Here is a 20,062-nt window from a genome sequence, read left to right as displayed (position 1 = left end):
TAGTTGAATTTTACATTTGAATTACGTTTAAACAAAAATAATATAAATATGATCTCAATCTTATATTAAGTTCTAATTCATTTTATTTGCTATTATGAGGATAAAAATACTGCTTTCGTAATAAATATTCTATTTCATTTGTGAATATTTCAATAAAATTTTAAGCATTAAATCAGTATCTAAAATCTATCTTAAAATTGATTTTACTGAAATGATTAAAAGAAACTTTATTTTGAAAACTTATAAAAAATAATACAAATAATATTAAGTGAAAATATTTGTTTTATAAAGAAATTCCAGAATGCTCTGTTTTAGGGAGAAGTTGAATTTCTAAAGCTTCAGTCTATAAACATAACGCACTTCCCACTTCCGTTACATTTCTGGAAGATAAAAACATAAAATTATTAAAAGGATATTTGTAAAGCAATGTGTATTTATAATTTCAAAATTTGGAGTTTTAACAGTCTTAATTGTAATATATAAATGATAATTTCTCTTGCTTTAATATTTCACTCTTCTTTCTTAGCTTTATTTATATGGCATGCAAATGAGACGATTAAAACATTTCATAAATTTTGTAAACTGATTGAGTACGAATTTACACTCCATAATATTTAATGTCCATTGAAGGCTTAAGTCTTCCATCTTTGAAGGTCATTGCATATTTATTACAGAGTTAGAATAGAAACTAACAGTCATTATGTATTCTCAAACCAACTAACTATTCCTAAACAGATTTCAGTTGAAATATATCAGCTGAAATTTGTTAAGAAGTTACTGTTTTGAAATCCGATTGACATTATTTTGAAATATTTTTCGCATTGTTCATTTTCGAAGTAATGCAAACAAATTGAAATTTATTTTTTATTTTGCTCTATTTAATATATATATATATATATATGATTATAAAGAGTTCTTTTTAAAAAAATTTATATTGTTTTTTTTCGGACTTTTTTTTTATCGAAACAAAAAACAAGCAAACAAACGGAAATTTATTTTGCTTTAAGGATATTTATTTGTCATGTTTTAGTTAAAATTTAAAAAAAATGTTGAAATTGATGCCGTAAACTAATTTAAATGTTCAAAAATGATAATAAAATTTCGTGAGAAATGAAATCACCTGTTGTTTTACGTGACTTCGTTAGCTATCTTATCAACCAAGTTTAAATTTTCGTATTTCTATAAACACTAAATGTATTTTTTTTTAATTTCTCAATTTATTTAAATAAAATAATATAACCCACAATGCACAATGATTTATTCTCTCAATGTGTTTTTTATTATTAATATTTTAGCCTTTAGTAAACAATTTCAAGGAATTTAATTATGTATTAATAAAACACATGTTCCATTTATTACTATGAGGATTTTTTGGAAAAATAAATAAATAAAACTTTATTAAATAACTAACAATAATTAGAAAAGTGCGAGCTGTTTAGATTTATCCAGATATGAAATTCTTATATGAATCGTTACCATTTTCCTTTATTCAATTAATGCGTATTGATTCATAAAATTTCATACTATTTATAAACTAGTAATTAATTTTGGGAACATGCAACAATTGAATTTTTTTTTGTCAAAATTTGAAAACATTTGTATCTCATTTGAACATTGGCCCTGAATAACATAATTATATACAATTAGGGTAGTATAGACTAGTATGAGAATCAATTCATTGTTTGTAACATTTTTGATTATATTTTTAGAATAATAGTGAAAAAAACAACAACAAGAGATTAATGAAAAAGAAATGCATAAAGATATTTATGCTTTTTCATATTGTTCATTTAAATGACCTTGTTTTTAAGTTTCGAATTAGTTTAGTTTAATTTAATTCATTTATGATAGCTTTCTGTTTTGAAGAAATAAGAGAACTGATTTGAAACTAAATTCTTAAATTTCAATGATTATCAAATGCAACAGTTTTAATTCAAAATATCAATACAAATTGTTGTATCAAGAAGAATGAAGTAAATTACAGATATAAATATTTCTTTTGGCATAGAAAAAAAACATTTGTTTAAAAGTTAAACCTTTCATCCGGAGTACATTTTTGATCTAATAAATTAAAGTTTTACAAAAGAATCTAAAAATATTTTTATTTTAATTATTTCCTTAATATAACTTCAGAATTTTTTTAGCATAAAAATGAATCAGAATTCATTAATCTATAAATCAGAATTCATTAAAAAAATTCATTAAAATGCATTGTTTTATAAATTAATGAATTCTGATTAATAATTTAATATTAAAATATTTTTTAGTCCAGCGTAACATACAGTTTCTAAGGTTTTTTATTTCATTGTGATTTTCTGTCTTTACTCCACAAACATTCGATAATTTAAGAATAACTTTTTAAAATAATTTCATTATTATTTTTTTAAATCTAAAAAAACGATTTAGCAATATATATATATATTGATGAAATAATACTTATTTTTATTCATTAATTTTAATTGATATTTTAAATAATAACATTAGTTTTCTAAACATAGTTTGTGGCCACTCTTATATAGTATTTATGCCAATGGTTTATATACAGATATAAATAGAAAGAGAGACAGACGGAAACAAAACAAAAAAATAGGCCATGTATTTGAAATAATATTTCTTTGCCATAAACTACTTGTAATTCGAGATTCAAAAAAGAATATCCTTAATGTATTCTTCGCTGGGAATGTAAATTTCGCATCCATTTGTTTTCTCTGGACTGCTCAAATGAAGATAACAGAATCCATGTTGGTAGAAATTAGAAATCCTTTATTGCAACCGTCTGCTATTCTGCGACTGTAGACTTCCGGGCACAGTGTGATGGTATCAGTTACTGGCGCTGACTAATTAAAAGAGTTCAAAATCGAATTCGGAATCCTGGAAGTTAATTTAGATGGATGTCGAATAATGCAGAAATGATCATGGAATCGAAAATGTCGCCGACTGTAGCTTGAATTTTAAGAATTTAATTTAGAATTAATGGATGTGGTGTAGTGCAACAAAAATCAAGCATAGCAGGAAATATAAACAGGTTTGTAGGTCTCTTCTTTTGTAAATTTTGTGATGAAATCTGTATTAAAACTGCGTTTGTAAAGAAAGTGTTAATTATATAATACTTGGTTGATTTCTAATTTGAAATAAATAAGACTTTGCTTCAACAATTCTAAAAATGACAAACTAAAATGAAATTTGATTTAAGCATTTCTTCATTTAAAAGCAAAATTTTAAATGTGACATTTTTATATAAATTTTATTCTCTCTAGTAAAAATATCATCAATTGCTGCACGATTAAATAAATCATATTATAATATAAACGATCAATTATTTTTTCAACAGTTCAATTATTCATTTAAATATAATATTTAAGCGGTTTTAGTTTTTATCTTCTGCTGTCAGTATATAAACATAAGCAAACAATACCATTCTATAATTCTAATTAAAATAATATAAAATGGCCCACAATTTTCGTTATTTCAAAAAATTAAAAATAGCTAATATAGTAATATAAAACATCTTTTTTCTAATATATATATATATATATATATATATATATATATAATTTTTTTAAAGCATAAGGCAGTTTCCAAAACAGCGAAGATATTTTGCATTTATAAATTCGCTTTAATCCATCCAGGGAAGGTATAATTTATTTACAAGAGCTGCGGACAAAGCACGTCCGCTCACAGCATCAGATTAGGCAAGAGAAGACAGAAATAAACTATCCCTGGTCTTATATAACATGAGATATCGATAGGTAAAGTATTTTTTCACAGTGCTAATATATTATTAAGATTCAGAAAGGGATTTCTGACACATGTCAATCACAAGCAAGGGAAACACAGGGGTCTTTTAAAAGAGAATTTGTTTAGATCAGCAATATTTATGCTTTCACTCGCAGCGTGGGAACCACTGACGAAAGCATTTTCACAGAACCTTTGTTGCATTAATTAAATAGAACGAAAAAATGTAATAGGATTAGGATATAAGAGAATATTTTAGAATGAAGTTAGTATGGGCAAAATTAAGATGAAACTTTGGGAATTAATTTGAAATTAGAGTTTAAAATATATTATATATATAAAATAAAATTAGAATAATGGAGTCTTTTTTAATTAAGATATACAATAATACTGCATATTAAACGAAAGTTTTTAGATGAAATTAAACGAAATCTCATCTTATAGTAATATAGGTGTTTTTTTTAATTGTAAACCTATATTTTTTTTAAGTTTTTTTTTTTTTTTCAGAAAATATTTCGAATAGTTACAAATATTCTAGGAAATTTTAGAACTTTGTTTTATTTTCCTTTCTGTTTTAAAATATGTTTTTGAAAATCGACAAATTTTGTAGTGTTATGAAATGGAATCTCTACTAAAAAATGTAACTTGAAACATATTTTGGAAAATTGATCATATTGTTATAAATTATAAAATAGAAAAAGAAGAAGTTTAAGCACTGGCTATTTTAATTCCTAATAAACGGTAAATGTTAACTTGATAAAATGAGGTTTCTTTATAAATTTTATTTTCTGATATCTTCCGAAAATAGAGTATGGGATTGGGAGTTAGATGACTTAAGATGGCATATGTAGAAATCATGAACTTTCATATAAAATAAACCTGTGACAATCGGATCAGTGATTGATATCAGGGAATAGGTTCTTTGATTATGCAAGTTATTTTAAAAATACTGATGAGATGCTCTTTCCTTCCTAATTTCAAATCTTTAAGATGTTTTTCATTCAGTTTTGAAAATAATTTTGCAGAGTAAGCTAAAGAAAATAAAACAAAGTTAACTTTGAAAAATGGACTAGTCTCTTTCAATTTTTTTCAGTTCTCAAGATTCATTAAAAAAAGATTTTCGTTTTATATCATGCTCTAACATTGTTTTAAAACAAGATTTAAAAAATACTCTTTTTATTTTCTAGAAGATTAAAATCTCCAAATGTAAAAAAAAAGTCAAAAAATAATAGAATTCAATCCTCAATTATAAAAAAAAATCTGTAAAATATATAATACTTGAAAAGATAAAGAAGTTAAAGTGTGATCATCAAAATGTTTATGGTAGAATCGACACAAAAATAATACGAATGAAACAAGGATGCATATTTTTACAAACATAATCTTTGTTTCGAATTTTAAAAATTATATTTAATAATTGGATGATTTTTATTTGAAATACTTTTTGTGAAGAAATGCCTCACATATTTGGAAAAATATTATGACAAAAATGAAAATATTATTTCATTGGAAAAAACTTATACTGAGAAATTATTTTTTCCCCATAAAATTCTTTTAATATCAAAAAAACATTTATACTAATTTTTTTTCATATATTTGAAGAAAAAAAATTATAAAGGAGAAATTAACTGGAAAGAGTCGTTTATATGAGCAAATGAGCAAGGAAACAAAATGAATGAGAATTTTAAAATCCTTTTTCAACAAGTTTTTGACATGACCTCTACCCCAAAATACAAAGCATTGCAGAAGAATCATAATGCCAGTGGCAGCGGTTACTACATGAGAAAATAGTGATACAGTCACACTTGATGTTTTTAGGTATGCATGATTTTTCAAAATGCCGGAATGTTAATTTTTGTCAAAATATCGATTATATTTTTTGCTCAATATTTTTAAAATCTAAAAAATTTTCTTGATAAAATCGTTTGAATTTTGTTTGCACATTCATTCTTTAGAAATTATATTCAGTTTTTATTATTACATAATTTCATAATTAATGCTATTTTACATCTTTATATTCTATTCTTTAAAATTCTAAATTTCCGTAAAATATTTATAATGAAAACCTGATAAATTAGAATTTGATGCATATCTTATTGTTCACAAATTTGGTATTATAATTCCTCAATATGTTATACAGCTTTTGAATGACATAATAAGTAATTTGTACATTGAAAAAATTTTTAGTTATTGTATTTTAATACTTCATAAAACAAAAATAATAATAATAATTTCATGTTATTTATAAGTCGAACCTCAGTAATTAAAGATGGGATAGAAATATAACTTATCTCTTATTAAAGAAATTAGGTAATATATTTGTCAAATCGTTCTTGCAAAAATTCAAAAATATTATATTTTTTCAAAAAATTCATTCCGAAAGTAGTTACACAACTTACCTTAACAATGTTTATTAGCCATGAAAGTGTCAATGAATATTTACCAGTCTTTATATCGAGAATAGTTTCACAAAAATACGGACAAGTCATGATAAATATAAAAACAAGTTGTTTGTTATTTTTACCATTATTTCTATTCACACTCGCCAAACTGCAGCAAAATCTCGCCAAAATGAAGCAAAATCTCGCCAAAATTACTCTCCAAATCGCAGCAAAATCTCTAGCTCTAGCATCGCTTATTATTTCTTTTCACATTCACCAAACTACAAAATAGTCGCTCATTTTTACCTACCAATTATTTCTTTTACAAATTATTTTCAATTTAAAAATTTCAATTCTTGCCAATAAAGCGTTGTTCAATTGTTCAAACTAATTATTCTTCTATTTTTTGCGTGTTTTTTTTATTGTTTGTGAATTTTTTTGTGCATCTTATATTGATTATCATTTTATATTTTCCTTCATATTAGATCGTTTATTATCATTTTCTAATTTCCTTGATATTAAATCATACCATATTTCACTCCTAATTTAGTTCATTCACTCCTAATTTATGTATTCGAGTAATTTTTTAATTTATTTTTTCACACAGTAAATACTGTCTATCAAATTTTATTTACTCTCAAATACAACTTGCTTATATCATTAAAACTGTCTATTTAATTTTAATTGTTCTCGAATGAAACTTTCGTTTATGAGTTTGAAGGGTTAAATAAAATGTTGCAATTTTTAAGAAATATTGAATACTCGCGGTGCTAAGAAAAACTGCCACTATTTGATAAAATATGAATGCCCTAAATGTAAAACTGAAATCATAAGTCATCAGAAAAATATTAGAAAATGAATGAAAACCAATGTTTGAATGATTTGAGATCTTTACATTCGAGTAATTAATTTCCAACAATTCTATTCAAGTAATGCACACTTCTGAAATATTTTCTAAAGTATTATTTATTCTATCAAGTATCAAAAGTCTACAAGAATAAATTCTTTCTTTTTTTTCTCTCGCTAAAATCTTCACTTGCTCATACCTTTAATTCCCATCATATTGCACTTCCCTTGTCCATCACACATCTGAGAAAAAAAAAGTTACTGAATTCGAATAGACTTAATAAGTGTATTAACTGTAAATTCTAAATTTTGCGGTTATTTGATATTTCATTCAAAACTTCTTGAAAATCTTGCAGAATATTTTTAAAAAATAGATATTCCGTCTAGACTTGAGTTTGAGAATAAAAATATTTAAGCAAAATCAGAACTTTTAGAAAAGTAAAACTGAGATTTTTATTTTATTTATTTATTGTTCTTCAATATTTTTATATTTCTTCATTAGTTGACGATCTGGATTCCATGAATTCTTTTTGTAAATAAATTATAATTTTTGTCTAATTTGTTAAAAATATTTATGGCAATTTATTTTCATTTTGTATTTCTCGTATTTTAGATAAATAACAAAAATAGCGGTCGATTTATTATATTCTTAAATATAATCAGCCTTAAGAGACGTGATAAAGTTTTCAATTATTTTGCATATTTAGTATTGTATGCTTAGTAGCGATGGTCCACTACCAATCTTATTAACTGCAAGGAAACTTCGAAAGTTTTTTCTACTAAGTTTTTTTTTCAATCAAAACTGATAATTTATAATTTTGATTTTTAGTTATTATTAAAATCTGGAAACACATATCTTTGCTCACCTGCTAAAATGAAATATATCATAAAATCAGTTTGGCTAAAATATACAAATCGGTATGATTTTATATCACCAATAGATGCCAACCGCCAATTTCAAAAAACATCATATCGTTATTTAAATCGTTCACTAAAGCAGTAATAATTGCAGATCAACCTCGAAAAGTATATATCGAATTTTTATTTTTAAAAGAAAATTTCTTTTTCGGAACTCAGAGGTTGTTTTCACTGTTTATCATATATAAATCTAAGCAACCTTTTTGGTGTTTGGCATTAACTATTGGTTTCCTTTGGTGATATGACACGTTGCCAAAACAAGCAAATTTCAATCAAATATAATTATAACATAGAATTTCCTGCATTATGAGAGACAATGTTGTTAAGTGAAATTTAATTGATATCAGCTTCGTCGATCAGTTAAATACTTGTCATGTATTTTAAAAACCAAGCACAAAAAAAAAAGAATGATTTCGAATGCATTTTAAATATTTTTAGTTAATATTTCTTAAAAAGACAATATTTATAATTCTTCTCTTGCTTTTATCTTGATCAAATATAAGTATAAAAATGTGTTAGCATTGTTGCAATGATTCATATGCGCTCGTAAACAAATACACAGTTATTTTAAATTACATTATTGATGTTTGTGCTTTAACTTACTATATAATATAAAACTTATTACTAAATTAATATTTTCATGCGCATAAAGCACAGGAATGAGTCGTACTAAAATGAGTCGTACTCAAATAAAATAATTCTGCTGTTAGTGTTGATAATTTTACAATAATTTATTTTACACTTCAGCTTCAATATGTACTACGGATTAAGTTATTAATATACCTTTATTACAAGCAAATAATTCGGAATTATTCATTTAATACATTTAATAAAAAAATAGAAATAATTTATTCATTAAGTTCTTTAAAAATATTCAGTTAGTAAGAAAATAAGAGTAATAAATTAATTATGAAGTCTCTTGCAGATATTCTAAAATAAAAAGAATTTGCTGATATTATACGATATTCTAAAAATATTAAATCTTGCTTTTCACTGAGTTGAACATCAAATCTTGCATATGTTCTTGCACTTACTTAGGTTCACTTTCTTAAAGAACTTCCCTAGTAACTGATAGGTAAAATGAAAGTGCCTTTCGCATGCATTTATAATATCAGCGGTACTGCCTTCATAGTACAGGAAATAATTTAATTATGAAGTTTCTAGGAGATATTTTGATATAGAAAAATATTGCTTAGTCACTCTGAAAATTTAAAAGTTTGTCGTTCAATGAGTTAAATATCGAATCTTGAAATAATGTTTTCTAAATTTTTGTCTATATTTTTCAATTTTTTGACTGTCATTTGTTAGAAGCGGAAGAAATGAAATATTCCTTAATGCATGTACTAGTAATATCACGTTCTGATTTCATATTATATCTCCAAGTGAGGCTTAATTTCATAAAAACATACTTACTCCTGTTGGTCCAACGCCACCGATGTCACAACACATAGTACCTTCAGGTGACATTAACACTGATTTATCCCCATCTTCCATTCTGCACACAACTTCGCACGTCTTTTTCACCACCTATCAAGATAGGATGTGTTATTTATAATGATTAATCAAAGTCCAAGAATATTCTAAAATTTATTTTAATAACGCTTACCTTTTCCACATTTATCAAGGTCTTTCCTTTGTCTTCGGCCTCAACTTCACACATTTTCCTCTCGTCATCTGTAGGAATCAAAGGGGCATAGTTGCTGACTCCTCCCATGCCACCATCTCCCAAGCCCATTGCTTCAAGTCCATCCATGCCTTCTAAACCACCCATGCTGCCAAGTTCTCCTCCAAATCCACCCATACCTTCTAGTCCACCCATATCGCCAAATCCTTCAAGTCCACCCATTCCTCCTAGGCCACCCATATCGCCAAATCCTCCTTCAAGTCCACCCATTCCTCCTAGACCACTCATATCGCCAAATCCTTCAAGTCCACCCATTTCTCCTAGACCACGCATATCGCCAAGTCCTCCTTCAAGTCCCCCCATTCCTCCTAGACCACCCATATCGCCAAATCCTCCTTCAAGTCCACCCATTCCTTCTAGACCACCCATATCACCAAATCCTTCTTCAAGTCCACCCATACCTCTTAAGCCACCAAAGCCTCCAAATCCACCAAGGCCTCCAAATCCACCAATGGGTTGTCCAAACTGTGCATCACAAGAATTGGATGCCTGTAAAAGAAAGAAAATCATTTTGTTTATTTTTATCAAAATTTCATTATATACAGATCAGGTTTTAAACAGTATTATGAAAGTGCATGATCATTTGATGTAAATTTATGTAAACAGTATCCCCGAATTACGTAAATTCGAATCTATGAGGCTCTTTATTTCCCTTCCTATTCGAAATATTCATATTTCATCTTATAATATAAATGAAAAAATTAGAAATAAAATGAATTCGTTAAGTGCACTTAGTTCTCAGAAATCAATAGGTTGGGAAGAAATGCAAAATCAAGGATGAAAATAGTTATTCGAGACTATCATTAGAAAATCTGGATAGCTTTTTGAAGCAAAACAATTAAATATTTCAACCTTTAAAAGAATTCCCTTCCTTTTGAAAAGAATATTTAGATAACTCAACACTTTACTACACAAGTAGACTTTATTGGAATAAAATTTTGAGACAGAAAGTTTGTCCCATTATTTTTTTAAATGACTCGAAAACAATACCAGAAACTAATCAAAAGGCACATGTTAAAATAGAAATTATTGTCAATCTTTCATTACCAGGCATCGGAAAGTTTTTATTCATGATGCTTCTGTCAAATACACACTTATGTTTTGACGCGTTCCGAATAATCAGTTTTTTTATGCCTTTCAATTATTTTATTACATAATCATAAATTTAAAAATTTATGAGTTATGAACACCGGACAACTCGGATTCAACATAAAAAACTTCATATACACAGTCCAGTCGTATTAATCTGACCACCGCCTACTTTTAACGTCAACATTGAATAAACAATCGCAGAAAGAATTTGCTATCAGCAATTTAGTGGATATGTTGTAAAGTGTGTTGTAGGTATTCGGAAAACATTTCAGTTCTTGCAATCATGCAGACAAGAAGCTTTTTACCCGACGTCCAAAAGGGCATGATCAATGGTTTTCGGACCAAGTGTGGAAGCATTTCCGAAACGGCTAGTTTTGTAAACTGTCTGCGGACGTGGTAAAAGTATACCGTGCATGGAAAAATGGCACTATCCAATATCAGCGATGTGGTAAATGTGGTGCATCACGGGCCATAGATTCCATTGGAGAGATGTGCGTTGGCGTATACGGCGTGAAACGTCTGTAAGCAATCACTCTGTAACAATTGGCGGAAGAGTCCAAGTTGGAGGAAGGAGCATTATGGTCTGTGGAATGTTTTCGAGGTATTCTCTGGGCGCACTCATCATTGTGGAAGGCACGATGGATCAACACAAGAATGCAACTATCCTTGCGCACCATGTTCAATCTTACATGCGAGTTGTTTTTCCTCAGGATTTCCTCAATTGTTTTTTCAGGACGATGCTTCTACCAGCAGGAAAATGTGACATGTCATAAAGCTTGCAGTGTACGTACGGGATTCGAATAGCCCCAGGATGAATTTACTATACTCCCTTGGCCAGAAAATTCCCTGGACTTGAACCCAATCGAGAATCTGTGAGACCACTACGATCGGGTTTTTCAAACCATGGATCCTCACCCGCATAACTTAGCTCAGTTGGCCACGTCACTGGAGGTGGCATAACTCAACATCTCAATGAACACCTTCAGGAACTTAATTGAGTCTCTTCCTGCAAGTCTCGCAGATGTCCTCTCTGCAAAAGGTGGTTGTTATGGATTTTGACAGGTGGTCACATTAACGTGACTGGATACATGTATACATAAAGGTACTAATTCCATATCCATTTTGAAATCGGCCATTTATCATATCATACTCAATCAGTTCTGTGGTTATCCCTATTGCTTGAATGCCGCAGAGAAGAAGCGAGTCAGACTAATGCTTTCAAGAAATTACTATGATCCTAAGTATTGACATCATAATATACTGTTAAGCTCAAATAGTATAGAGTTGGCAATCGATAAAAGAGTTTAAAAATTAAAATTACTTTAAAAATTAAATTAAATTCATTTACAAATTAAATTAAATTAAAATTCACAATTAAAAAGCTATTGTGAGGAAGCACATTGTAAGGACGTAAGATATCTGGTCAGATGAGAAAACGTTGTAAATTACAGACAATAGTCTAAATGAGGAAACATGTTATATAAAATATTAAATTAAATTAAATTCTAGCAATATTTACGGTGAAAAAATGGTTGCCAAAGGCGACTGTATAAGAATGCCAGTGCGTAGTGTAATAATAGGAGATTATTCATAATAACATGACTGTGTTTACAGGATTAAAGTATTTTATTTATATTAATCTCGGTTAGCACTAATAGTAACAGGATAATATCAGTACTAATTTATTCCATTAATTGCAGCTTGTACATCTTACAAAATTTTAAAGTTACAATCTCACAAAATTTATTAGTATTAATTTTTTTTTAGAATTACTGATAATTATGATTTTCGAGTGCACTCAAGTAATGAAATATAAAATTTTTTTTTTTATTTTTTAATTATTATTTTTGTAATTGTTAAATCAAGCAGAAAAAAAAATTACAATTCGAAATTTTTGCATCATTTTCCTTCTTATTTGTATTTGGGGAAATTTAGAATAAATGCAGTTTTTTTATAGCAGTATATTGCCGATTATGCTATTTCCTCTTAATTTTCTTTTTTTAAAACAATTTTTCGGAATACTTCCTACTTTTAATTCAAATCTTCTTTGTATATTTCTTAATTTTTTAGATTATTCGATTTTTGGCATAAAATTTTAAAAATTCTCAAAAGATATTTTAACATTGTTTTGGAAATGTTTTTGAAAGAAAAATTAATGTGAAGAATTCATTATCACGAGCTGCTGTTACATTATCTATGAATAGTTTCAAAGAAAGAAGAGAATTTAAAGTAAATCTTCATGAATTATGAAATTCAAAATTTTAAGATCCAGTAAAAGCTAAACTTTTAACAAATGTGTATACAGTATAAATCATAAATGTCTTTTAATCTCCCGCCCCGCAGAAAATCGTTTTGTTTTTAATCTTAAATTCTGAATGGACAATACTAAAATCATAGACACTTAATATTTTACAATATTCAAGTTCCTGAATAAGAATTGTTGGAAATCATCAATATTGTATGAAGACAGAGATTTTCATATGGTATTGAACCAGAAAGTTTGGAAAATAAATTTCATTCTTGCATTGATATATTTTAATCTTATAATTATCAGTTATTCCATTTCCCTCAAAAATATTCATACTTTTATTTGCTTGTAAAGTTAAAATATGCTTGAAAAATATTTTCTTCTTATTTAACAATTCCTAAAATATTTAATTTTGAATTATTTAAATAAATACTGATTATTTTACAAAGATTGAAAAATCGATGACAATATAAATGAACTATATAATTTACAAAAGTTGGAAATGGTGGCAACAATATAATTGAATCTGTTTAACATCAATACTAGTTTGCAATGCTTACAGTTTTACAATGTATTCAATCTGCAATGCTTACAGTTTTACAATGTATTCAATCTGCAATGCTGCAATGCTGCAAGAACCAATAACAACGAGTAAAAACCTCTGTCCTGCAAATATCTCTAGAGTTTCTCAGGTGAATATACCCTTTTCATCCTAAGCATTAGTTCATTCAATTCGCTTATTCTGGGTCGCCAAAGCCGATGATTACATCGAAGGTCTATTGTCTTTATGAGCTAATACCTGTATTTTATCAGAAGTAAAAATATTGTTGCCACTAAGAAATTTTCAATTCTTGTAAACATTAACAATATTCTTAATCACAAAATATTAAAGTATATTATTATTGTAGAATACGATTAAAAATCCTTAATATTATTAAGAAAAATATTCAATAATCTGTTTGGTAAGTTATGGTGAAAAGTGATGACTCAGTAAAGAATAATTATTCCACGTGAATACATTGTAACAAACCATAGCCACAGCATGGTTTGTAACCAGCAGCACGAGTATTATATCAGTGTTAAACAATCGGGACAGCACAAAGTCTCCAAAAAGAACTCAATGATTTCCTCTCGATTCGACTATTAGTGCCGAGAACTCGCTTGAGTTCAATTTTACTCACTATTCTCAGCATTGCCTCCCGGTCGCCTTTTAGTTTTGCGGCAGTCAAAGAAGTTTCTTGAAAGATATCTTGTCTTTACTTGTTACCGAAATATTACCGAAATTCTAGCATTTTCAGAAAGTTCCATTTTTTGCTGAAGTTTTCAAATTCGTTGTCAAATTGCCAAATAGACAGTCAAGTTGATATCCAAGATTGTGTATGTGTGTGTGTGGGGGGGGGGGGGGTATTTGCTGGGCATCCAGTCAGTAACAATTACTATATCAGTAAAATTATCTTCTTTATCAGATGATGCACTACAGCTCAAAACAATGTCACAAATTCCACTAATACGTATGATATTTGCATAATATGTGATTATATATTTCATTTTTAATATAAAGTTTATTAATTTATATGGACAGTTTTACTATTATAAATCTTTCATTTAGTTTAGGAAGAGTTTTGCCCTATCACAAACCAATAAAAGAAATGCAGTTAAGTAAACCATGAGAAATTGAGAATAGTTAAAACAAATTAATATCGTTATTTAGTAAAACATTCTGATTAAAATCTTTAATATAAAGATAGCTCTATTTCTGTTTCTAAAAACAAGATTATCCTTTTAAATTGTAATAGCAAAAGACAGGGAATTTAAAAAGGAAATTTAAAATTAAAATATAAATTCCAGTTATATTAGCTTATTTGTTATTGCAGGGTATCATCAGTTCCTACTGGATTTTCTTATTCTAATACTAGATTTCTACTGAATTTAATAATTATTTCCAAAAGTACATTTTCCCGACGATAAATAATATTTATTTTCCCATTTATTTACGACAAAAAAAGACATTTAAAATGCAAGTATTTATAAAATTATAATTTATATGTCATCAAAACGCAAAATTAAGCCTTTTGTTATTAATATAAATGCTTTAAAATTTCATTACTTCCGTATTCGACTTGCATCAAATTGCTCTATAGGGGTAATAATATAACTTATCTATACATATATATATATATATATATATGTGATAACACTGATTTTATATGAATAGTATATTTTCAAACCATTAAATATAATTAATTTGGCAACCAAATGGAGAAATGCTTTAAATGATATAAAAATTATATAATTTTATTATCAATACTAAAAAAATTCAAGAAATCAAAATTTAAATGGTTTCTCAAACCTATTTTATTTAATTCATGTATGATATTTTCCATATTTAATAATATATCCTTGGTCTATTAATACTTTAAGAAATAGAAGATTTCTGCTTTTTTGTTAGTAAATCTGATCGAGATATTAAACTCTAATATTTCATTATCTAATGGCCACCTCTAGGGAACGGAGTCCATTGATTGGATGAATTTCCTCCAGGCAATCGTTGAAATAGTCTAAATTCTTCAAAAATAGATCAGTTTTAATTTCAAAAGTGAATATTTTTTGTTTAAAGTATTATTATGCCAAAAATATTTTATAAAAATTTGAGGATCGAGAAAATGATTATATAAAAATAACTCTTTCATAAAATTTTCAACAATAGTTTTATTACTTATAACGATATAAAATATAATAATTATTTAAAGCATTTTTCCAATTGATGCTATATGCTTATCATTAATGGTTTAGAATTTAACAAATAATTCATAATAAGACACACATTTACTAAGTAATCTCATTTCTATTATCACCTGTTATGTTCGGAAGTTAAGAACATTGATTTCAAGCCCTCCGTAACACTCCCTTTTAATAGATTCATAGTAAGATTGTACTGTTTTTGCTAAAATATTTTTTAAAAATTTATATTTAAAATTGTCGAAAACATTTCTTACATTAAATATAAGAAGGATATCTTTTTTTTCTTTGTTAAAATAATCTAATTAGTTAATTAATTTGTAAAAAAAGAAAATATAAATTAAATAAAGTATTATTATTTTATGTATAAAAATAGATGAACAATCATTTTATACTTCTTTATATTTACGTATTAAAACAGAATGTTGAAGTTCACCACAAACTACATCTTAACAGAATTTTACTAACATATTTAGATTCCGAAAACTAAAAAATATTAAGAATTTATATTGTCACGTAAAACGGTAAAATGATTTAAATGAATATAAATAACTTCTCTACAAGACTACTAATAAGGGAAATTATCTACACTTATAAAGTACGAGTTAAACAGATTTCAATATGTAAGAATCTTTATCATGTCAAAATAAGTCAAACATCAACTTGGCTATAATGTTAACATTTTCATCAGTGCATTAAAACAGGATACTGAAATTCTTCACCAATTACTTATTATCATATTTTTTTACAATCAAATTTAATATTCCGAAAACTAGTTAAATAAAGAAAAACAAATTATAGGGTCAAATAAAATAGTTATGTGGTCTAAAAAAATAGAAATAATACTTAATAATAGTACTAATTACTAATATCCAGAAGGATATCTATATAAAAAAACTAAAAGTTTAAAAATAATTCAAAGAATAATAATTTTTATTAAGTAAAAAATATATCCAAATTATCATCTCAGTTAAAATGTTAATATTTTTAACGGCGAACCATCCTTAAATACCGTACTCAAAATGCTAAATACAATTTACTATCTCATAAAATGAGATATTCCATAATATTAAGAATATCTAAGAATAATTTTTAAAAAATGACATATATTTTCGTAAAATTTAAATATTGTACTCAAAATATTGTATATAATTTACTAAATTATATATTTGGATATTCAACACAAGTAATTGTATCGGATCGATTAAGAATATCTAATTTTTAAAAAACAACTTATATTTTCTTAAAAATTATTTGAATTCATCTTTTAAATTTCGTAACTTTTTCAAAATTCAGTTCGGAAATATCTATCCCTTATACATACCAATGTTAAAACGACGAGAAAGCAAATAGAGAAATACATGGCAGCTGTTTTGTTTTCTGTCCAAAATTTTTCTGTGACGATTATTTCCTTTCTTGAGTATTTATAACCGTTCGATAATCAAAGCTGTTTTTGTTCCTGTGATATAATTTTTGCTGAATTTTGCGCAGCTGCTTTTAATCATGCTTCGCTAAAACATAATTGGATGCAAAATTTGAACAGCTGGTTAATAATGGTAGTCAATAGAGTAATTATATAACAGATGTATATTTTGCTAACTTTGACAGATGATTCAAGATATACCTGGAATGGTTATTATGTGTGTTAATTCGATACAATTTCTTGTGACAAATAATTTTTTTAACCAAATGCATTAAAGTGTGCTTCTGCCAATAGTCTTTTGGCATGTTACACTGCATTGTCTTATTAAACAACTTGCATTCAAATTGCTTTGCAATTCAAACGTTTATGAAACACTGCAGTCTATTTTAATACATATCTATCTTTTTACAAAAATTGCAAATGCCAAATCATCAGAAGTTTTACAAATCTGATTTTTCGATTCAAAATTAGTTTACTTTTTATTTATTATCTCTTAAGCGGTTGTCTGAATATTTAAAAGTGAAGAAATAAAATAACTGAATATTTAAAAGTGAAACTGAAGTGAAGTGAATAACTGAATAATTAAAACTGGATATTTAAAAGCGAATTAAAGTGAAAAAATCTATTCCTGAAGAAAATGTGAAAATATTTGAGTTTCATGCTTTATTTTTTAAAGTAATCCCTTTTTAATTAAACATAAAATTTATTTTTCCCCTCGAACAATAGCGATTTTTTTCACCCATTTGCTAGAAGCACTCGCCTTGCACGTCAAGATCTTGGGGTCACAGAATCAATTTGGTTTAAATCGTAGAGCTAAGATGATTCTTTACATGTAAAGAAACTTTTCTCAACTTCATAAAATGTTGGTTTCAAATAACCTTTTGTAATTTAATTGATCAAGCATGAAACAGCCTGTTCTGATATTTCAATTAATTCAATTATCGGAAATTTTAATTAGATTTATTGCGTCCTTTTATTTGTTGAAAATCACTTTATTTTAAATATGGAATACACACATAATATGCTTAGCTTAACTCGGCCTATACTTGCAAAGCTTAAATTTCATACTCTGTGACTGCACTTACGTCTAATCTAAACAGGTAATTATGCAATGTAATACTAATGTATATGCTATATACTAATACATAATACACTAATGTATATGCTAATAATGTATGTAATGCATATGTTATAAGTATAATGTATATGTTAATATATATATATATATATATATATATATATATATATATATATATATATATATATATATATATATATATATATATATATATATATATATATATATGATTATACAAATGTATTTGCTATATAATTTTGCTTGGTTTTCGTTTTGTTGTGTGTGAGTGTGTTTTGAATTTAAGACTTTTCACTGATATAAATTTTTTGTCATTTGTAAGTTTCCTGCAAAGTACAAAGTATAAAGACATTAGTACATATTTTCATTAGCACAATTTGAATTTTTCCGATTTGAAACATAAATTTTATGAATAATTATTTTTATTCTTGCATGTTAAATTATTAAAATCTGGAATCTGATTTGTTTGCGAGTTTACATTCGATTTTTATTTTTTTAACAAATAATTTTAGAACTAACCTACCTTAAAGTATTTTCATATGACATATCAATTGATGTCATCAACAACAAAAATGGAAATATTAAGGACCAAAGTTGAAAATTATGTAGTTAATTACAAAACCCCAACTTTATTCGTAACTTTAGGCATAAAAAGGAAACAAAAACGGCATGAGAGCAAAAAGATTTATAAAATTCAAAAATATTTTCTTCTGAAAATTCAGAAGCTTTAGAAATATCTACCAATTATATTGCTTTATATATTGACAATTTCTACTAATAATAAATAATGTGTGTGTATTAGTGCAATTTTAACTTCATCTTAAAATTAAAAAAGAAAAATCATCTATTGAATCATCTAATCATCTATAACAATTTGTTCAATACATTTTTAATGTTTTAAATATATTTTAAGCATGTTTTAAATCCATATATTTCTCTGTAGATGTGAAACTGAAAACTTTTTCAAAGTTCAAAACTATTTTCAATTTAGAACAAAAGATTAAAACTATTTTTCTGGTGAAATCATTGAGATGGAGTTAAACAAGTATTTAATTGAACATTTTAGCAATCATCAATACCGGCAAAGCAACTGACCATCAATGGCTGCTAGTAAATATATTATTCTCAAAAATTTTAAATTTAAAATTAAGTTTATCCCATTATAGGTTACGCCTATTTTAACCCTTTCTAGGGCCGTGGGAAGTATGCTTCCCACCAAATTTATCAATCTTTGTATGAAATTATGTAGGTTGGCATAAGTTCTGACAAATTTTTTAGTAAAGATGCTTCAGTTCTTTATCTCAGACAAAATGATGTGTCTTGATTTGTTATTTAATTATTAATGAACCAAATTAATTAATTAATCAAATTAAATGTATCTAATAATCTAAATGAATCCCTTTTCTTATTCTAATTTCAAGCCTAATAATATTTTAACATAATATGACTAGAAAAAAAATGGCCCTTTGAAGGGTTAAGATATGAAAATAAAGGAAATATCTGCTATTAGCTCATAATTTAGCGTGTTTTTTAAAAAAAATCCTATTTAACATGTTTAGGTTTTTATTTCATTATATCAAACCGAATTTTATTTTCTGAGTCACTTTATTGGGCTTTCGAACAGCGTGTTTCATTTCCTTCTTATATTAAGTTTTTCCTATCCTTTCCTTCAAGTCAGCTTTTTCCGTCTCGCTCATAACAGTAATGAAGCTTTTTTACGACTTAGTTGTATGACTCATTCGATCCCAGCTGGGTAGCGAAGCATTACAAATAAAACTTTTTAAGGGCCTACCCTACTCGTTAACTTATTGGAATGGTCTCTCGAAAAGTTTCTAGCGTATTCTGTAATAAAGGTATTATCCCCACCCCTCCAGCATAAAATAAAGTCGCGAATTCTTAG

The 20,062-nt window shown here is 26.7% G+C and overlaps 1 protein-coding gene across 2 annotated transcripts; it reads right to left on the bottom strand.

The window, feature by feature from the left end:
* Nucleotides 1-212: 212 nt before the first annotated feature.
* Nucleotides 213-17,047, bottom strand: LOC129966601 (uncharacterized). 2 transcript variants are annotated; one of them, XM_056081094.1, is made up of 4 exons: nucleotides 16,968-17,047; nucleotides 9,487-10,053; nucleotides 9,294-9,407; nucleotides 213-380 (listed from the first exon to the last, which is right to left on the bottom strand). In XM_056081094.1, the coding sequence occupies exons 1-4, from the start codon at nucleotides 17,004-17,006 to the stop codon at nucleotides 339-341; spliced, it is 762 nt and encodes a 253-aa protein (XP_055937069.1). In that variant the 5' UTR covers nucleotides 17,007-17,047; the 3' UTR covers nucleotides 213-338. The 2 variants fall into 2 exon arrangements, with proteins under 2 accessions (XP_055937069.1, XP_055937068.1); XM_056081093.1 differs by lacking the exon at nucleotides 213-380 and adding an exon at nucleotides 7,065-7,205.
* Nucleotides 17,048-20,062: the final 3,015 nt, after the last annotated feature.

The sequence above is a fragment of the Argiope bruennichi genome, chromosome 4 (genome assembly GCF_947563725.1).
Source record: "Argiope bruennichi chromosome 4, qqArgBrue1.1, whole genome shotgun sequence".
NCBI lineage: Eukaryota > Metazoa > Arthropoda > Arachnida > Araneae > Araneidae > Argiope > Argiope bruennichi.
Note: the sequence above shows the minus strand (reverse complement) of the source record. Positions and strands in the feature narration are given on the sequence as shown.